General features: G+C 41.4%; 1 protein-coding gene across 1 annotated transcript; it reads left to right on the forward strand.

Moving 5' to 3' along the window:
* brwd1 (bromodomain and WD repeat domain containing 1) lies at positions 1–19,857 on the forward strand. Its single transcript, XM_070906542.1, has 44 exons — positions 1–37; positions 153–211; positions 331–360; positions 578–637; positions 1,629–1,779; positions 2,009–2,107; positions 3,028–3,188; positions 3,450–3,671; positions 3,813–3,913; positions 4,455–4,525; positions 4,712–4,812; positions 4,957–4,997; positions 5,113–5,214; positions 6,578–6,731; positions 6,860–6,994; positions 7,529–7,657; positions 7,948–8,096; positions 8,259–8,335; positions 8,554–8,784; positions 8,919–9,102; positions 9,600–9,690; positions 10,357–10,479; positions 10,599–10,666; positions 10,947–11,172; positions 11,367–11,483; positions 11,698–11,805; positions 12,074–12,198; positions 12,547–12,629; positions 12,974–13,085; positions 13,667–13,728; positions 13,856–14,011; positions 14,198–14,318; positions 14,474–14,599; positions 14,721–14,787; positions 15,069–15,119; positions 15,350–15,475; positions 15,570–15,722; positions 15,859–16,019; positions 16,342–16,514; positions 17,031–17,156; positions 17,346–17,507; positions 17,591–17,917; positions 18,031–18,180; positions 18,277–19,857. The coding sequence occupies exons 1-44, from the start codon at positions 1–3 to the stop codon at positions 19,731–19,733; spliced, it is 6,765 nt and encodes a 2,254-aa protein (XP_070762643.1). The 3' UTR covers positions 19,734–19,857.
* Positions 19,858–19,902: the final 45 nt, after the last annotated feature.

Raw genomic sequence — 19,902 nt, forward strand, 5'->3', positions numbered from 1 at the left:
ATGGCCAAAAATCGGAACATTTCGCTCCTTGAGTCGGGTAAGCCGCAGAAGTAAACCCAATTGATAGCTTCATTTACAACGATAACGCTCGTGCTAATTGATATCCCAACTGCTTTTTTCTGACGGTTAATGTCCTCACTCTTCAATTTCAGAGCTCTATTACTTGATTTCTCGTTTTCTAACAACGGGTCCATGTCGGAGAGCGGCTGAGGTGAGCTGGCGTGCTTTGACTGGCACAGTGTGTTGTATTTCAAAATAGTTGACTAGCTAGTTGATAATAGAGTTAATAGAGGCAATCTAAACTGAATCGCCTCTTTTAATCCACCGCAGGTCCTGGCGAGCGAACTAGAGGAATATCAGGTGTGTATCTCCGCTGCTTCTGCTGCTTGTTAACTGCTAGCTGCTATCCGTCGGTCTTGTCTGAGTCAGGGCATAAAACTTGTCTCACTCAGTCGACTTTTTAAGACCTCTGTACGTCTCACTCGTTTGACATCACCCGGTTTTTTTTACTAGCTTAATGTTTACCTGCTGGTGTTTTATTCGGTGACTCCGCTTTACCAAACTCTGTTTTCGACAGCTTTTACCCGGGAGATTGGACTGGCTGGGAAACGAGCACCCGAGAACATATGAAGATGTGGTGAGATTTAACTTCACATATGTTGTTAAGTTCATTGTCGCCGGTTGTTATTGTCTTGTGACAGGGGCACTCTGTGCCCATGCTCTGTTCTTGTTTACGGTCTTTGTTCTTTTCCCTGCTGGGCTACTGTTGGATTTCTTTGAGTTGGGATGATTGACAAGGTCACAACGCTTTCTCACTGATTTAATTTGAGTGAACTGTGGTTTGGTCGCCCAGAAAACGGTATTTGGAGAGAGGGTTTAATATTATTTAGCCCCGACTGTTGTACTGCAGATAGGGTGGGTAGTTCGGCTTCTTGCAACGTCGAGACGGCTCTACTGGCCAATCAGAGACCGACATGCGCTGTCTCTGCGTTATTTTGCATGTGACCTGCGCTCTGATTGGTCCATAAAAAGAAAAAAATATGCACAAGAAGCCACGCCTCTCGGAATAGGAGTTGAGAAGCACATGAAACCACCAACTACCCTGTCAGACGTTTATTCTGACAAAACTGTTGCGGCTGCGATAAGCAATATACAACATAAATGTTTCTTGGTTGCTAGTTTTCATGTATGAAATCAACTTTGCTAGACTGTTATTTGTTTTACACTGTTTATGAGAAGTGTTCTTAAAATGAAAACAATTCAAGCGATTTCAGATTTAAGGCATATATAGGAAGACATATTACACAAAAGTCAGATATTTTAGATATCTAATCTGTATTACTGCATTTTTCATTATTGATTTATCCTTTGATTATTTTTCTGATTCATTGTTTAGTCCATAAAAATATCAGTGAAATATGACGATCACAAGTCACAAGACAGCCCAAGGTGACATCTTCAAATTGCTTGACCAACAGTCTTAAACCCAAGTGTATTCCATTTACAATGATGTAATACAAAGAAGAGCAAGTCTTTACATTTAAGAAGGTTGTTTGGCGTTTTAGTCTCATGATTGATTATCAAGCAGTGATCTGTATTCAGTGTTGTGTCTTTGTTTGCCCTGACAGGTTGCAGCCAACAGACATATTGCACCAGACCATTTGCTACAGATATGTAAGCAGATTGGACCAATTCTTGACAAAGAGGTGCCATCATGTGTCCCAGGTGTGCACTCTCTCCTGGGGTCTGGAAAGCAGTCAATGCTTAGGACCGCAAAAGGTATGCAAGTAATTCCGGGGGCAGAAACGTATAATAAGCTTTTTTTTTCTCCATACGGTCTATGTAGTGGAAATTATACATGCCTATTACACTGATAAATACTGAGTTTTACATAATATAAAGGTTTGAATAGTTTCTTGTTTTCTGCAGTAGCCAGAACTGACGCTATCTTCAATCTATCACATACAATCAGCTGAATCATTCTGTGAACGTTTTGTTTCATTTTCAGACTGCGACAGTGTGCGGTCGACAGCTTCATCATATGCAGCCCTTCACCGGGGCAGACCACCAGAGAGGCCTTTGAATTGCAAGAAACCTCCACACCTAGGTCGGTCTGGCCTCACACAATATTCCTCTGTTACGTGTTTTTGAAAAATGAAATGGACAAATGTTCCTGGAATTGGTTCATGTTCTTGGCTTGATATTGCTTTATTTATTTATTTATTTATTTATTTATTTTGTCAATTTTGTTGCCCTGTCATGACTTAGCCAGACTGGTCTCCCTGATGCAGTCTGTTACACCACACTGGTTGTTGTTATGAACATGACAGTTATATTGATCATTGGTCATCATTTCATCTAGAGGTTTGCGTTGAATTATTATTATATTATCAACACACATTTAGGTCTTTTTATTTAAAGAAATGCTATTGAAGTTACTCACCTGTTTAGTAAGCCACCTTTTTAGAAGACATGCACACAAAATAGGCATCATTACTTGAAACAACTTCACTTTCAGGCAGTGAGAACTTAAAGCAGATAAAAACCTTATGGCTGGTGTTCATGTTTCTCTGATATTTTGTTGTTTCCCATAGCAACAGATACAAACCAGATGCATCAGAGCGGCAGTGATATTGTTATTGTTTACAGATCACATTTGAATTGGGGATGGCGGTTTCGATTCATGCTGTTGATGTTTAAGTCAAATGTATGAAACAGACTCATAGTAGAAAAAGAGATCAAGCAAGTTAGTGAGAGGGACAAGCTAAACTAAAACCTAATTTTATTTGGTGCTGTGTTTAGAGGTATAAGGTTTATTGGAAGATGATGCACTTACATGCTTGCTTAAGCCAAAAAATTATAACAGCCTCTTGTATTTTCATATATTTAATTTCATCCCGTGATGATAACTCCTGCCCACATTAGAGTAAATATATCTCACAGCCACTATATTTGTTGACTCCAGTCTTGTTGCAGCCCTGTAATTACATCACTATATTCTGATGATTGGCATCTTATCATCAACAGTGAAGGTCCATCGAGGGAGAGAGCTGACGGGAGCGCAGCGCTTCAGCTCCATCAATCCTGTCAGCAATTATGAGCACATGCGGCTGCATAGGCGGATCCTGGGGCATCTGTCTGCAGTGTACTGTATTGCATTTGATCGCACCGGTCTCAGGATTTTCACAGTAAGATGGAACTTGTCAACATACCCCCTTCTCAAAAATAAGCTATTTCATGTGCTGTGTAGTTTTGCTTTTGCTCTTTTAAAACACTGATTAGCATTAGTACATTTATTTACACTCAGCTGACTGTGACTGTAGATACTTATTATGATCAGATCCAAGTTGTTTGTCATAGGACAGTCTTCAAGTGCTAGACCACATCTTAACTTTGTGCCCCAGACTTCTAATGTATACTAAAGTAAAGTTGTTATTTTTCTTTGTCAGGGCTCGGATGACTGTTTGGTGAAGATTTGGTCTTCGTTTGATGGAAGGCTTCATTCAACATTGCGAGGACACTCAGCAGAGATCACAGACTTGGCGGTTAATTATGAGAACACACTAATTGCTGCGGGAAGCTGTGACAAGACCATCCGTGTATGGTGCCTTCGTACCTGTGCCCCTGTGGCTGTGCTGCAGGGGCACAATGGATCCATTACCTCCCTACAGGTAAAGTAATCTTTGTCATGAGTATACACTGGCATTTTAAAACAGGGCTGTCCTGTGTTTTTATTCATGCATGTCTTGATTCTAATATAATTTAGTTAGAGTAGTGCATGTCCCTGATCTGTGAATGTCTTGTGTTTTCAGTTCTCACCGTTTGCCAAGGGCTCAAAACGTTACATGCTGTCCACTGGAACTGATGCTACTGTCTACTTCTGGCAGTGGGATGTCAACAACAACAACTTTAGGTGAGTGCTGCTTTAAATTACCCTTTAAATGTGTTTGAAATGGTAACATTCACAAATATTCAATTGTAATATTATCAAATTTAGTAAAGAAAAATTGGATATTGTTGTTTACTATGAAACAATGATTTCATTCAAAGAGCCTGCTTTACTTTGATAAACTGAACTTGTGAGCATCTAGTTGTATAACAAGCAACTAGCTAAAAGTATAAAATGATTAAACTACTAAGATATTAAGAGAGACTTGAACTAAATGGGTATTAAGTGATTTACTCAAAGGATGTGGACGAGCCTTATCTGACAAAAGAATGAGATATATATATAAGTGAGATCATTTATCTGATTGTAATCGCATCTGTCATCCTGAAGTTGAAATGTCGGTTAGTTAAGATGAAACTTCATAGTTTTGTTGAAGAATGGACCAACTAGTAAATAGTAGATATTAAGGTCAGACTGGTACTACTGTGTATTAAACTGCTGGTTGTCAGTGGGCAATGTCTTGTTTTGTATAAAATCAGTAACATTTTCTCTACAATCCTTCAAGTGATCGGCCCCACAAATTTACAGAACGGCCTAGGCCAGGAGTTCAGACCGTGTGCTCCTCATTCAGTCCAGGTAATAAGTCATCTTAGGTAACTTATGTTGAAAGTTAAAGCTGTTTTTGTTGAACAAATCTGCATGTATGCTACCTTGTGTTTTAGCATAGAGTTCTCAGAATTATTGTCTCGCCAGAATATAATTATTACAGACATTTGTGTCTGAATTTTGGGTTAAACCCCCCCCCTTTTTTTTTTTTTGCAGGTGGGATGTTCCTAGCAACAGGAAGTACTGATGATGTCATCCGAATATATTACTTGGGTAGCGGGAGTCCAGAAAAGATCTCAGAGCTCCATGAGCACACAGTGAGGACCCTCTCAAAAGTCAAACTTTGATGTGCAGCTTGTTGCATATACAGAGAACATATTGACATAAACAATGCATTAAACATTCAGCAATTACAGTGTAATGAATGTAATGATCACTCCATATTTCTGCTCTCTGTCTAGGACAAAGTCGATAGCATCCAATTTTGCCACTCAGGTGAAAGGTATAGTAAAATCATTGTACTTACTCACCATTGATTTTTCATAGCAGCTATCCTGAATTCAGTGTAACCGTTTATACAGTGATGGTTCAAGGTGTTTGTCGCTGTCCTGTCTCAGGTTTGTGAGCGGGAGTCGAGATGGAACAGCACGCATCTGGAAGCTCCACCTGCGGCAGCAGTGGAGGTGCATCTTGCTCAACATGTCTGCCACTCTTCCAGGGTAAGGAGCACTTTGCTGTTGTGCATTAGTGTAGATGTCTTGAAGTCATAAAGACTTTACATCACTTCCAGCTAAGGACTTAAAGATGAATTTCATGTGCAATATCATTATTTCTAGATAATTATTTCTGATTGCTGAAAATTCTTGCCTGCTGATGTCGAGGATATTGTAAAAATACTACATTTGTCTTTATTAGTTTTGCTGTGGTTTTAAATGTATTAGAATCAAGTACCCTGGCTTGATATTTATTTTGTCTGTCAAGATGTGTATACCTCCATTGACCTTGTTGCTGAATTGTTGCTTCATAACAATGTCAGTGTGATCTGCCTGCTAAAACAACACGAATAAGACTAGCAATAGAACTTTTAATCTGAGGAGGGGGATATTACTGGGGAGTAGCAGAAGGAAAGGGATAGACATTTCTTTTTTCTTCTTTCTTTAGCTGTATTAATTTGCCAGTTGACCTAATTTTGTGCTCCCTGTTTACCATCAGACAGTCAAGGTTGATGGACAAAATGACATGGTGGCTGATTTTGGCTTCTCTACACTGTAGCTTTCTAGCAAAGCATTCTTCTGGAAAGTTTGTTCAGTTTCAAACTTGTAATGACTCTGAACATTACAGGGCTTATTTCACGGTCGTTCATGCAGAGTTTGCACTTACTGAATGTATATGTGCCTGTACAGTACATCACTGAAATAGAAATATCAGTCTACACATGCAAGAAAATAGTTTTTACCACTCAGAGCTTGTCTGTCGGAGCTGAGAGGAACTATAAAGGAGCCTCATTGGCAGTTTGTATAATTGGCTCATCTGCCAAAGGCATTTTCACATTGTCACTGGCTTTCACAAGAAAAGTTGACCAAAGTAGTTCAAATTTTAGCATTAGCTATGTTATCGCACCAAAATGTGGTACTGTGTGTTAAGTTAGCAGGTTTAGTTATTTGTTTATATAGCTGAGGAAGTCACACTTGGATCACAATAAATGCTCCCAGTCTGTTCAATATTAGAGATTTGATTTTGTGGTAAATCTGCTGGATTTCTTTTATGGCACAAAATGGGAAGAGTGCTGCAGTTTTGTTCTTTTTTAACAAAAGTGGCGCTACCAACTTGTTTATCCTCATCAAAGTGAAAGAAACGACTAATGCTGTGGAAGGGAAACAAGTAGCAACATGCACATTGCAACAGTAAACAAAGGGAGCATTTGGGCTTAATTTCTATACAGCATCAGATAAAAGCTATCAGATAATTTATTGTCATTTGTGTTCAGTAATTCATCATCTGCATCACTAGACAGTATATTTTGAGAGGTGTAACATTCAGTATGTGTATGTTCTAATTTGATGGGGATTTTTTCTCTCTCAGTGCTGAAACAATGAGTGAAGAAGAAAGCTACTTCAAGCCCAAAGTCACCATGGTAGCGTGGGATCGCCATGATAATACAGTCATCACAGCTGTTAACAACCATCTCCTGAAAGTGTGGAACTCCTACACAGGACAGCTGCTACATATCCTTAAAGTAATTGTGCACAATCTTTAGTTTCTCTTAGTAAAATACGGAGCATAGTGGATATCCCAACCACCTAATTTAACCCTCACAAATTGACTCATTTTAAAACCAGAGACTAACCTCAATGTGGTTTTTAGGGCCACGAGGCTGAGGTGTTTGTCCTGGAACCGCACCCTTTTGACCCCAGGATAATCCTGTCTGCCGGCCATGATGGGAATGTCTTCATATGGGATCTGCTGCGAGGGACAAACACACAGCACTACTTCAACATGGTACACTGACACTCAGCACTATCAGAACATGGCATTTACATGATGGTAAACACAACAGTTCTCCAACATGATGAATAGACGATACTCATTTAGAGACACACCATGATGCAAGACATCATGACAAACACAGCAATAACAAACATGGTAACAAAACAGACTTCAGTATGTATTTGTCTTAGTTTACCTCAGGTGTCACATCAAGTGTTTTTCATCCGTTTCTCCTTTCTCCTGAATGTGCTACTTCATCATTTACAGTTTTTTTCACCTTCTCTATGTATTTGTGTGCTGTTTGACGAGTCTTACTGCCTAATTATTGTGTAGTTTTTCTTCTCTCTGCACAAAGTGGGTAAGAGGAGGAGACAGAATGTGATTTTTAAAGTCTACTTTAAAAGGAAAAAATGCAAGGAAGGACAAGGAAGTATGGAAAACCTAAAAGAAAAAACTTTGGGGCTATTGTTATAAACTCAGTCTTTGTGCTGAGTTTGTCTCCGTGGCTAACACAGTACCTGGGTGATTTTTGTGTTTCTCATCCAGATTGAGGGCCAGGGTCATGGAGCCGTTTACGACTGCAAATTCACCCCCGATGGCCAGCGTTTCGCCTGCACAGACTCCCATGGCCATCTGCTCATCTTTGGCTTCGGCAGTTCCAAGCCGCATGAGAAGGCAAGGATGATTCTGACATGCACATTTAAATCTTTTCACAAACAATTCCTCATTGTTGCCGGGAGAAAACCACAGAGACGCCATTTTTAGGGATAACTGTTTTCACTTGATAAACACACAGTAATCCATTTTACAGATCGAGAACATGTTACAGCCCTTGAATTTTAACACCTTCAAAGCTCCCTGTACAGTATAGAAATCTAACACTGAGCATCCAAAAATAAGTGTGTGTGTCTGAATAGTCACACATCTTAAACTTGAACTGCTTCTTTCTCCTGGTCTCCACACAGCTTCCAGACCAGGTGTTCTTCCACACAGACTACCGACCGCTGATCCGGGACACCAACGGCTTTGTGCTGGATGAACAGACACAACAGGCGCCCCATCTCATGCCTCCGCCCTTCTTGGTGGACGTGGATGGAAACCCCCATCCACCAAGGTAGACATGACCTCCTTCCGGTTATACAGCAGCAATACAGTGTTCAGTCATTAACTGCTGCTGTGATGTTTGAATGTTTCGGTCAGTGTTTGTTTGACTTGAAGTCTAAAATATATCTTGATGGACTTGCAGTGTTTTAAAATGTCTTTGCTTGATTTTCAGGTACCAGCGTCTGGTCCCAGGGCGGGAGAACATTGCTGCTGAACACCTGGTTCCTCAGCTGGGATACGTAGCCACTAGTAAGAATGGAACTAAACACACGGAGGCCTTAATTTCATCATAAATAGCCCTTTGTAAAGTTTACAGTGTAATATGTACTTTTTGATATATATATATATATATATATATATATATATAAATATATAAATCACAAATCCACTCTCACTGTTTTATCAGCCAGCTAGATTTAAGAACATCTGAACCATATGTTGGTCTCCTTGTTTGATGACATCTCCAGGTGATGGCGAGGTGGTGGAGCAGGTGATCAGCCAGCAGACTGCAGAGCACGAGGAGGTTGCGGTAAGACGCAGCAGCCTTCTGGACGAGGCCATCCGACATCTCCAGGAGCAACAGGACCGGCAGAGCCAGCCTGGGACGGAGGCAGCGCCGGGGGCTGGACCAGGACCAGAAGGGCAAGCTGAAGCACAAGGCCCAGCCTTGGCACCGGCACCAAGCACACCACGCAGAGGTATCAATACACCACCAGTGTCGAATTGGATCGCTTTATCTGGCATATTGATCCAGTGAGCTTTTGGAGGCTAGCTGTGTGATGTCCTGAAAATACTGCTCAATCACGTACTTCACTTCATACCTTCATTACAGTGTCTGTGAACGATCGAGCAGATGTGCAGTCACCCCCTAATGTCGGTCTGCGCCGCAGCGGGCAGGTGGAGGGTGTCCGGCAGATGCACCAGAATGCTCCTCGCAGCCAGATGGCCACCGAGAGAGACCTGCAGGCCTGGAGACGCAGGGTGGTGGTGCCTGAACTGGCACCCAGCAGCTATGGGTAATAGACCTGAGATAGCAATGTTAGCTTTACCATCCACAGCTGAGGACATGGGATGTGTCTTTCTGGTGCTTTATATTGGAATAATGTAATATATTAATATGACCTAAGTGGAAACAGATCCTACTCCAAGATAAATATTTAGATAATATCAGAATTCAATATTTTAAACATTGATAACTTTTATTGATACATTTTTGACAGATTTTCTGACTATGAGCTATAGGTTTTAGATTCTTTTTTTTTATGAGAAGAAATTGACACGCCAAAAGGATTTAAGAGATTATGAATGTAGCCTGGTTTTCTTAATGAGCAGTCGAAAGGTCCAATAACATTATTTTGGATTGTTTGTATAAAAGGTATTTAGGGCTAAATGTACCTATCACGCAACAGGGAGTCTGGTTTACACACCGAATGACATTTTACGGCATTTCTTTTGTTCTAAATATTGTTGCTGTTCCTTTTAAATTTTAATCATTGTGGAAATTGTTTTTCAGGGACCAGGAGGACATGCGAACAGCCAGAGGAGATGAGGAGGTGGCTCTGTACAGTGCAAAGAAGAGACGCATTATCTACAGCAGCTGTCGAGTAGGTTTCTTTTTCCTTCGCCAACGTAGGAAGTCTGAAATCTGGTAATGTTTTGTGTAACCCTATTTTATGAATATCCATTAGACAGTATGTACTGTACTTCAACAAGTCTACAATTTGCACCTAACAGCATATTCGTTAAAGGCGTTGTGTTGGATGCTATCAAAATACTATATATACTCTGTGTACATACTGTGTATATGTAGTATATTCTCTATGCCCTTTGTAGGATTGTGTTTATTTATTTAAGATAAGATAATCCTTTATTAATCCCTCAGCGGGGAAATTTGCATTGTTACAGCAGCATACAGGATAGTGCAATAGCAAGAGACAAGTAAGAAAAATCAAGATATAATAAATAAAAACAATTAAGGCTGTTATAAAAAAGTACTAAAACTAAAAAAACAACTATAATATAATTTACAAATTCACAGAACAAAAAAAAGGAATTTTAACAAACTAAAGAAAATAACAAAGGTAGAGAAAATAACAAAATAAAGAGGAGAAAAACTCAACGGTGAGCAAGAGCTGCTCTAACAGGCTGCCACTAGTGCGGCGCCATTTATAATAAAAGATTGAAACAATTGCCAGCATTTATCACTTTTCACAACTATTTCTGTACAAATCTTTGCACTGGTGTTGAGTCAGTCCCATCTTTCCCCTCAGGATGATTCAGATGATGAGCCTTCCACTGCGAAGCGAGCACACGGCCGCAGTGACGCGCAGGAACTCATCGACTTGTCGTGTGAAGAGGGAGAGGAGACTGCAAGCTCAGAGGTACACACTGAGGTATTGCATTCTCCACTCTCCCGTGACTTTGGTAAAAGTGTCCATTACAAGCACCTGAGAGGCTTTTTTTGTTTTGGGGATTTTAAGCAATTTCATGTTTTTATTTTTAATTTGTTCAGGACAATGAATTGGATGGCAGTGACCTGGAATCCTCCAATGATGAAGAGTGGAATAGTGACAGCTCAAGGTATGTAGTTTTATTGGAGAGTCGTACTTTGAATTTGTTTGAACTTGTTTAGAGTACCAGATAAAAGGGTTTTCCTGAATCACAAAAATTATGATGTAGACAGAAAAGTATTGACTTCCATGTTAAAACTCTGTTACTCCTTTGTGTTGTCTTAGGTGGCAATCCCCACCGATCTGGTACCCCAAGCAGGTTAAAACAAGTTATTTGATTCAGTTTTTGTTTTGCCTTTTTTCACATATGTATCTTAAAACTGTAATCATAACTGCTTTTGATCGGACAGCCACACGTCCAGCGAGTACTCGGACTGGACGGCAGACGCTGGCATCAACCTGCAGCCCTCCACCCCCTTGTCGTCACGGAAACGGGTGCAGCGCCGACTCAGCAGCTCTGAAGAGGAGGAGGAAGAGAATGAGGACGAAGAGGATAAGCAGCAGAGTGACGAGGAGGAAAGACCCGGGAAGAAAAGCAAAGAGAATACCAAGAAAGTAAAGAACAAGGCACCCAGGGTGAGTTGTTAAACACCCTACTGCAGTCATCCTGATTTGTCACTGTCTGAATCTTAACTGGTTATCAATTGTCGCCCAGACTCTGTTTTAGATTCTGCCATTGAGGAAATATAATGAGGAATTGTGTAACAAATATTGCTGAAACTGTTTCACATTTACTCGCTTAACGTTCTACATCTTGATGCTCCAATCAGCGTCCAAAGGCCAGACCATCCATCAACAGAGAAGTGTCCAATGAGTTCAGACCCTCACCGTGGATCACTGATGTCATTCCCAGGAAGTCTCCTTTTGTTCCCCAAATGGGCGATGAGGTATGTACATTAGTCATTAGGAGAAATATTTATTGGAAATCTACAAAGTATAAAATATGCAAATGCATTTGAAGTATCTGCACATTTCCTTTCTTTCCATCATAACAATTAACAAAAGCATAACCTGTAAAAATAATACATATAAAATAATAACTGTCCAGAAATAATAAACCTAAATGCGTTGCTTTCTAAGCTCTCTCTCTGCGTCTGTCAGGTGATCTACTTTCGGCAGGGACACGAGGCCTATGTTGAGGCAGTGAGCCGGAATGAACTGTACCCCATCAACTTAGACAAACAGCCCTGGAAGAAAATGGAGCTGCGGGTGAGTCTAAGACGAATAAGTAGATAATAAATTATTCATGGTGGAAGAGTATGGAAAAATAGACAGAATTCTATAGAAGTTTCACATAATATAATAATATATAAAATCTTCACCGCTTTCAAAATCAAGGTGATGTTCAATATTAGTGGAAATATTGGATACACATTTTTTTTTTTTTATATATAAATATTTTTTGTTGTAAATGTTTTTCAAAGTTGTTATTAATCAAGATGCAAATTAAATGGAAATCCTGCTGTAAATTTCCTAGGACCAAGAGTTTGTGAAGATCACTGGGATCAAATATGAAGTCTGCCCGCCAACACTTTGCTGTCTGAAGCTGACTCTGATCGACCACGGCACTGGCAAAATCACAGACAAGTCGTTTTCTGTCAAGTAAGCCGCTCAGTTTCATTAACTGGCTCTCTATTGAGAAACATTTGCATTTGTTATACTGCCATTAGCAACTGAATGTACTGAAGGTATTTATCATATTATGGAAATAATAATGCTGACATTTGAGTCTTGGGTTGCTATTATAAGATTAATAAGCTCTCTGCTTACACAGTTTTGAGTATAAAAATCTGTTTTTGGCTTTGACATGCTGGCTGAATTTCTGGAACTGTAGTGTTGTTTTATGAAATGAATGTGTATTCATCAGTATAATTCAGCATCAGTTTCACACAGGCAGTTTTGAATGTTTATTGTACTTCTTCATTAAAATGACGCTGATTTCTCCTACAGGTATCACGACATGCCAGATGTGATAGATTTCCTCGTGTTGAGGCAATTTTATGACGAGGCGCTCCGTAGAAACTGGCAACAAAGTAAGTTTGCGCACCTTGTCAGATTTGTTTTGAGGCTAAGTAATATCTGCCATGTATCTGTTTCATCAATTTTAAATGCATAAATCTATTCAGAAGGAAGGTGCTCCCTAGTAGTGAATTTAATAACTGTCATCATTTCAGACAAACTAATAAGTGCTCTTGAGGGGAGCACAGTTCTACTGTGAGGATTCTTTTTTTATTTCTGCATCGCTACTTCTCAGTCGAGGCGCTGATAAATGAAGTCTTGTTGTTTCAGATTATTTATCAGTGCAGTCTCTTACACCAAATAGATACTGCAGATTTTTCCTCCTTGTCCTAAATGTGTTAATATCTTCTCTGTGCAGACGACAGGTTCCGCTCAGTGATAGACGATGCCTGGTGGTTTGGGACCATCGTCTGTCAGGAGCCGTACCAGCCAGAATACCCTGACAGTCTCTTCCAGTGTTTCAAAGTCAGGTGGGGAAAAGCACATTGTTGTCGTTAGAGGGTAACTGGAGATACTGTGGTTTTGGCACCAGCACCAATAGTAAATATTAGGTAGTTTCTAGGAAATATTGCTTTTAATACTTTCACTATTTGAAGCAGTGTATGCCTTGCCAGACAGCAGTGAGTGAAGTGAAATGAAAGTGAAATGTGTGATTGACACTTTTGGGTTGTCTGCCTCTCGAGACTGCCACAGTGGAGTAAATACAAAACCAAGATACACTTCACCGCCCAAAACTGTATTTGACGTTAGGTGTTGCACCTTTATTCTTTTGTATATTACCATGTACTTTTTACTTTTACAGTATATCTTGGTCAGTCAGGGATAGTCTGTCTGTCCCCTAGTGGTCATTAAGGGACATGACAGGACACTGAGTTGTAATGTTGTAACATGTATTATTCATTGTTTTAATCGAAACAAAATGGAAACATAAGTTTAATGGCTGTATTATATTATTGACTAGTTTAACTGAAACAAAAAGTTAGCACTCAGTGTTGTTGCATGTGTGATAATTGACTTTGGCAACACTCGTTTCTGTGTTTTTTTTCTCCAGATGGGACAACGGCGAAACTGAGAAACTGAGTCCTTGGGATGTGGAACCTATTCCAGATGATGGTAATTAAGACTTTTCACTAGCTCATTGCTGTCACATCCACACATAGACACAGCACTGGGGTCTGTTCACAAAGCAGGATTCATGGGGTTTCAGTGCATATTGAACAAGTCTGTCTCCGCTGTGCAGCCCAGCAGCCAGAGATGGAAGGAGGCGGTATCCCTGTGACACCAGATGAGATGAGCGAGCTGATGTACAAGCCTCTGCCGGGGGAGTGGGGGGAGAGAAGCAGGGACGCCGAGTGTGAACGCATCATCGCTGGCATCGACCACCTCATCACCGTCGGTGTGTGTGCATAAACAGACGTGCTCTAACTTCTCACTTGTTTGCTCTCGCTCACGCACACTTCCTCTTTCACATGTCTGGTCACAGAGTCGTTCACTCACGCCAGGGCATCTATAGGTTCCTTTAACTATGAAAGAATGCCTTCCTAGTTATTTTAACCCACCTTCCCCTGTGTTGCTGCTACAGAGATTGCAGCCCCCTTCTCTGGTCCTGTGGACTTAGTCCAGTATCCTACCTACTGCACTGTGATCGCCTATCCCACTGACCTGGGCACCATCAGACTGCGACTCCTGAACAGATTCTACAGGTCAGTCCCACCAGTCTTTCCTCCTTCCACCTACCTGATGATCATGCAGGTCAAAGGCATGGAAGTATTTGCACTCTTGTCTTCACCTGTTGAAATGAAAGTAACTGATGTTTTGTACGGTTTGTGAAGACACTGTGTATTTACTCACCTCACAGGCGCCTCTCAGCATTAATTTGGGATGCCAGGTATATTGCACATAACGCCCGCACTTTCAATGAGCCAAGGAGCAAGATTGCCCACTCCGCCAAAATCATCACAAATGTCCTCCAGAAATTTGTCAAGTACGTTTTCCAAAACAAATATCTATTGTAGATCATGTGGGAATACCCAGATTACAGGCACAGTATCATTCCAATAAATGGTCTTGGACACTAAGTTGACACATTTTTCCAACTTTCCTAGTAATCCAAGCTGCACAGATATCATGGAGATTTACAGTGCTGTTGAAGAAATGGATGATGATGATGAGGTGAGTCTGGCTAAATTAAAACATTAGTATGATGTTTGTTTGATTTATCATGTCCTGTTGTCAAATTACTACGTATTAGTTTCACTAGCAAATATATGCAAATAATAGAGTGGATAATTAAGAGAAGAGATTAAGTAAAGGACACCTAAAACGCCAAAAAGCAGTTGCAATTGAATGTTCTTTTCCATTTTTACTTGCAGTCACCTCTACATTTAAAAAAAGTAATTGTCATTCAGTCAATGATCATATTCAAGTAATCCAAATTTAATTTCTGCCCACAGGAAGAGGATACAGAAGTACCGGGAACATCCTCTGGACACAGACTGCGTCAGGTAGATAAATACACAGAATAGATAACACATAAGGTTGCATACAAAGAACTTTGGTAATTCTATTTTTGGGTTGTCTTGTTTTTATATAATGTCAAACTTTGGTTGTTTGTTTGGATGAGAAAACAGAGATGGGAATTTGGTATCAGATTGACTATTAATGATTTAATAGCAGCGGTAAGCATGCGTTACATGTCGTGATGATTTCCTCTCTTTCTCCTTGATGTTTGCAGCGCTCTGTGGAGGTGGTGCCTGACAGAGACGCCTGGAAGGAACACTGCAAGAAACTGCTCAACTACATATTTGAATGTGAGGACTCAGAACCGTTCAGACAGCCTGTGGATCCTCAGAACTATCCAGTGAGTTAACACAGGGGCATGCTATCAACACAATAACATTAGCAGGCTATACTTTGAGTTTTGTGTCTAAATCATGTCTTGTGTGCGTGTCCAGGACTACCATGGCATCATTGATACACCAATGGACTTTGGCACAGTGAAAAGGACCCTGTGGGAAGACCGCTATGAAAACCCTGTAGAGCTGTGCAAAGACACCCGGCTAATATTTGCCAACGCTAAAGCCTACACACCCAATAAACGCTCCAAGGTAGGCTAATTGAAGTTTGTGGAAGAAGTGTTGGAATAACTGCTCTCCAGTGCTGGACATCTAATAAAATATTAAGTCATTTGATGTGTATTTTGTCTGCAGAGTTTATGTTTTAGCTCTTTCTGCTCTATTCTAGATTTACAGTATGACCCTGCGGCTCTCTGCCTTCTTCGAGGAGCATATCCGATCAGTCATATCTGAGTACAAAACCGCTGTCAAGAGCAGTGACAGGCTCCGCCGCAGTCAGAGGTTCCGCAAGAAAACGCAGCAGCAGGATCATCCCACCGCGACGACAAGGTCTGTTCGAGTTAGGAGTTTCCTCAGCTCATCTGTGCAAAAATGGGAGGAACAAGATTTGTACTTGAGTGAATCAGTTGAGCACAGATTCAAACATGGCTTCATACTGTTACTAACTATAATCGCTTGTTACACTATTTTGTTTTCTTCTTTGAAAACAAACCAATACAGCACAAATGCTTAACTATAATCTGGTTTCATTGGAAACTGTTCAGGTGCAACAAGTCAGAACAGGTCAGAACATTTAGGGTTTCCGGTGCACATGATGGCATGATGAAGATGACCTGGTCTTAATGTCTGATGAAATTCTTCTTTTCTCAAGTCAAAAGAGAGCCGCTGTAAAAACTCAGGAAAAAGTGGAGTCGACGTCGGTGACCAAATCTACCTCAGCCAAAGTGTCTGTTCCTGAGAGAGCCAGGAGGAGTCGAAACAGCAGCTCAGGTCGCAGCTCCTCGGAGGACGACTCCGGCTCCAAAGCTGCTTCATCAACACCAGGTACAAAAGAAACATCGCTTCTTAGTAGGTTCTTTAACGGCAGTCTCATCACGGCTTTCCTAACAGCAGTCCCACTGCATATTCATGGTGATGATGTAGACTTATCTCAGAACTATTATGAGAGTAGTTTAAAAACTACAAGCTAAGGTGTGAAGACGCATACTACACGTATATTATTACTGTAAATTAACATTTTAGAGAATTGTTTCCTAAAGTGCAATAACTTGTGAAGTCTGATACTGTAGCTCACAGGTTCAGACAAGTGAAGTGTTTATATTTGACTTCAATTACATGTGTTGTGGTAAATAGAGCCAGTAATGTCACTGTAGGAATCAATTTAAATCTTAACGTGCTCTTCTCTGTTCTGGCCCTTTTTATTTGGGAGGTTACATTTCCAATTCTTGATGACATCTTGCTCTGGTTCATTTGTGTTTTTAAACTTATTGTGAGTCGCTTTGGACAAAAAGGTGTCTACCAAATGACTAATGTAATGTTGATTTTAATATTTTATTTCAGAGTCTGACAGCGAGAGTGAGCTGAGTGAGTCGGAGGAGGAGAAACGTCCAGGGTCCTCAAGGCACCATCAACTCAGACAGAAAGCAAGAGTTACAAGACGCAACTGTGCCAAGCAGAGGAAAAAAGGTCAGGAGTTTAAAGTATTTCTTGTGAAACTTTTTTAGTTCTCAAACTTTAGTTTTCAAATATCATACCTCATTCAATTCAGGGTTGTAATCAGAATCAGAGAAAACAACGCAATGATTATAGTGTGGCATTCTTAAGTTGTGTATGAGGGGAAAAAAGACCTCACTGAAGATATGTTATCGTTGCCAGTTGCAGAGAGCGATAGTGATGAAGACGAGGAGGAGGAGCAATTTGACAGTGAAGGCGAAGATGGAGAGATGTCTTCAGGTCGTCGCTACCCCAGCAGGAGTAAAAACAGCAGGAGCACACGTCTGACGAGAAACAGAGCTGGTGCAGACAGGAAGCGCACAGGTAAACACTACTGATCACACCCAGCCAATCACAAAACCCACCAGCCAAAGTGTTAAACATCCTTCCGCATGGCTCGTTTTCAGAGGGCAGAGCAGAGGTGAACGGTCACGACAGCAGGTCGTCTCACAGGGAGAGACGTCGCCACCAGGACTCTGACGGAGCTACATCCCAGGGCTCTGACGGGGAAGAGGAAGAGGAAATCACGGTTCGCAGGTCACTCAAGAGAAAGACGGCGAGAGCAGCTGTGAATAAGATCAAACTCCTTGAAGCATCAGATGAAGACTTTGAGGAGGAAGAGGAGAAGAAGCCGAGAAGGAGCAGCAGCCGCCTCCGCCATACAGTCCGAGCCAGCAAACGCACTGCAGTGATCCAGAGCAGCTCAGATTCTGACGAGGAGCCATCAACACGGGGTAGGAAAATGCTTATTTTAACCAGCATAATTCATATTTAAAAATGCGCATATTGTATTTTAATTTTTTTGTTTTATGGAGCTTACGGGATATATTCTGTTTTGTCTTTCTAGCCACTCGTAAAACAAAGGACTCAGGTAGTGAATCCAAGGATGAGGAGGATGACAGTGATGCTTCATCCTCCTCCCAGAATCAGCAGAATGGAGACACAGTGTCCAACAAACGGAGGACATCGAGACAAGCTGCTAAGGCTAAGGGGCATGGTGAGAAATTTTTAGTTTGTGATTTATAGTTGCCACTCGCTTGGAATTGTAATGAACGTTTCTCTAATGAGTTGGGTTTCCTCTTTTCTTTTGCAGATACTTTGTCCCATGTGAACGGACACAGTGCAAAATATCAGAAGTCTGACAGCAACTCTGAGCAAGAGGAAGCTGCAGAGGAGAGTTCTGGAGAAGCTGAAGAAGAAGAGGAGGAACAGGAGGCTGTGTCTAAGAAACCCTCTAGAAGCATAGCAACCACTCCAGCCAGGAAAAAGAGGATTACAAGTGAGGAGGAAGAGGAGGTGGTAGAGGACACTGAACGCAGGACCACACGACACAAACCTCCTATTAGCTCAGATGAAGAGGACAAAGGCTGCAGGTCTCAGAAACACCCACACCAAAATGGAAGAAATGTGGAAGAAGCCATCCACAAGGACTCTAAGAAAAAGAGTAAAGTTTCACCGTCAAAAAGCCAAGATAAACAAAAATCTGCCTCAACTAATAAACTGGAAGGTGCAGAATCAGAGGAACTCAGTGATTCTCCAAAGAGATCCAATCCACGCAAGAAAAGACTGAAAAAAGATGAAGAATGCAAAGTAGAAAGCAATCACTCCAGTGAGGAATTTGAGATTGAAACCAAGTCAAAGAGGTCGTTGAGACACAAGAGTAAATCTAAACGGCCTCGTGGTGACACCTCAGCTTCAGAGAGTTCTGAGCAGGAGTACAAACCCAAGAGGAAGTCAAGGAGGAAACGCTCCACTGGCTCATCAGACGAAGAGTCGGATAATTCGGACAATACATCAAATAGACGGCTGAGTCTTCGAGCCCTCCCAAAAAAGAAATACATCAGTGACAACTCTCTTTCTGAGGAAGACTCCGCTACTGTGAGCCAGGGTAAACAGAGAAACGGTAACAAAACACCCACAGCATCTAGGGAAAACAGGAATAACAAGAGGGTGTCTAACAGAACCTCTCCCAATGAAGCCAGGAATCAGCTGTCTTCCAAGAGAAAACGTATTTACACCTCAGACTCTGAAGATGAAGAGGAGGGTAGAGAGAAGGAGTCGGTGTCCAAGAACAATAAAAAGAGCAGGTCAGGCTCCTCAAAGCGTACCAAAAGGGAATCCAAACAAGAGGACGACACCTCTTCCCTTTCTGATTCCAGCGAGGAGGAGGAGGAGGAAGAGGAGGAAGAAGTTGGTCATTCGAGGAGTGGGAAGAAGAACGCGAGGCAGCCAAAACACAAACGGAAGGAAAGCTACAGCAGCAGCAATCACAGTTCTGACTCGGAAAGCGAGCAGTCGTCTTCGGCCTCCGAAAACTCGCTTGCCAGCTCAGGGTCCCGCAGCAGTCCAAAGAGGAGAAGTCACAGGCGGTCTGGGATCAGCGAAAGGACTGCCAGCCGCCAGCTAAGGCAGTGCCGCCGACGGTCTGCCTCGGAGCAGGAGGACAGTGATCAGTCGTACAGCAAACCGCAGCGAAAGACGCAGCGAAAGACGCGCGTGAACACCCGTAACCGGGGCAAGCGGACGGTCATTTATCACGACAGTGAATAAAGGACGCAGCAGCTGGAACTAGACACAGAGACAGAGATTAACTGGAGACCTTAACGACACTTGATGGCCACGTTACGGTAGTAGCACTGGAGTCCTCGAGAGAAAATGCTGTGAATCTGTTTCATTCAGGGATATTTATATTTTCTATGAAAAACATGTTTATAGATGT

This window comes from Enoplosus armatus, chromosome 5 (assembly GCF_043641665.1).
Source record: "Enoplosus armatus isolate fEnoArm2 chromosome 5, fEnoArm2.hap1, whole genome shotgun sequence".
Classification (NCBI taxonomy): domain Eukaryota; kingdom Metazoa; phylum Chordata; class Actinopteri; order Centrarchiformes; family Enoplosidae; genus Enoplosus; species Enoplosus armatus.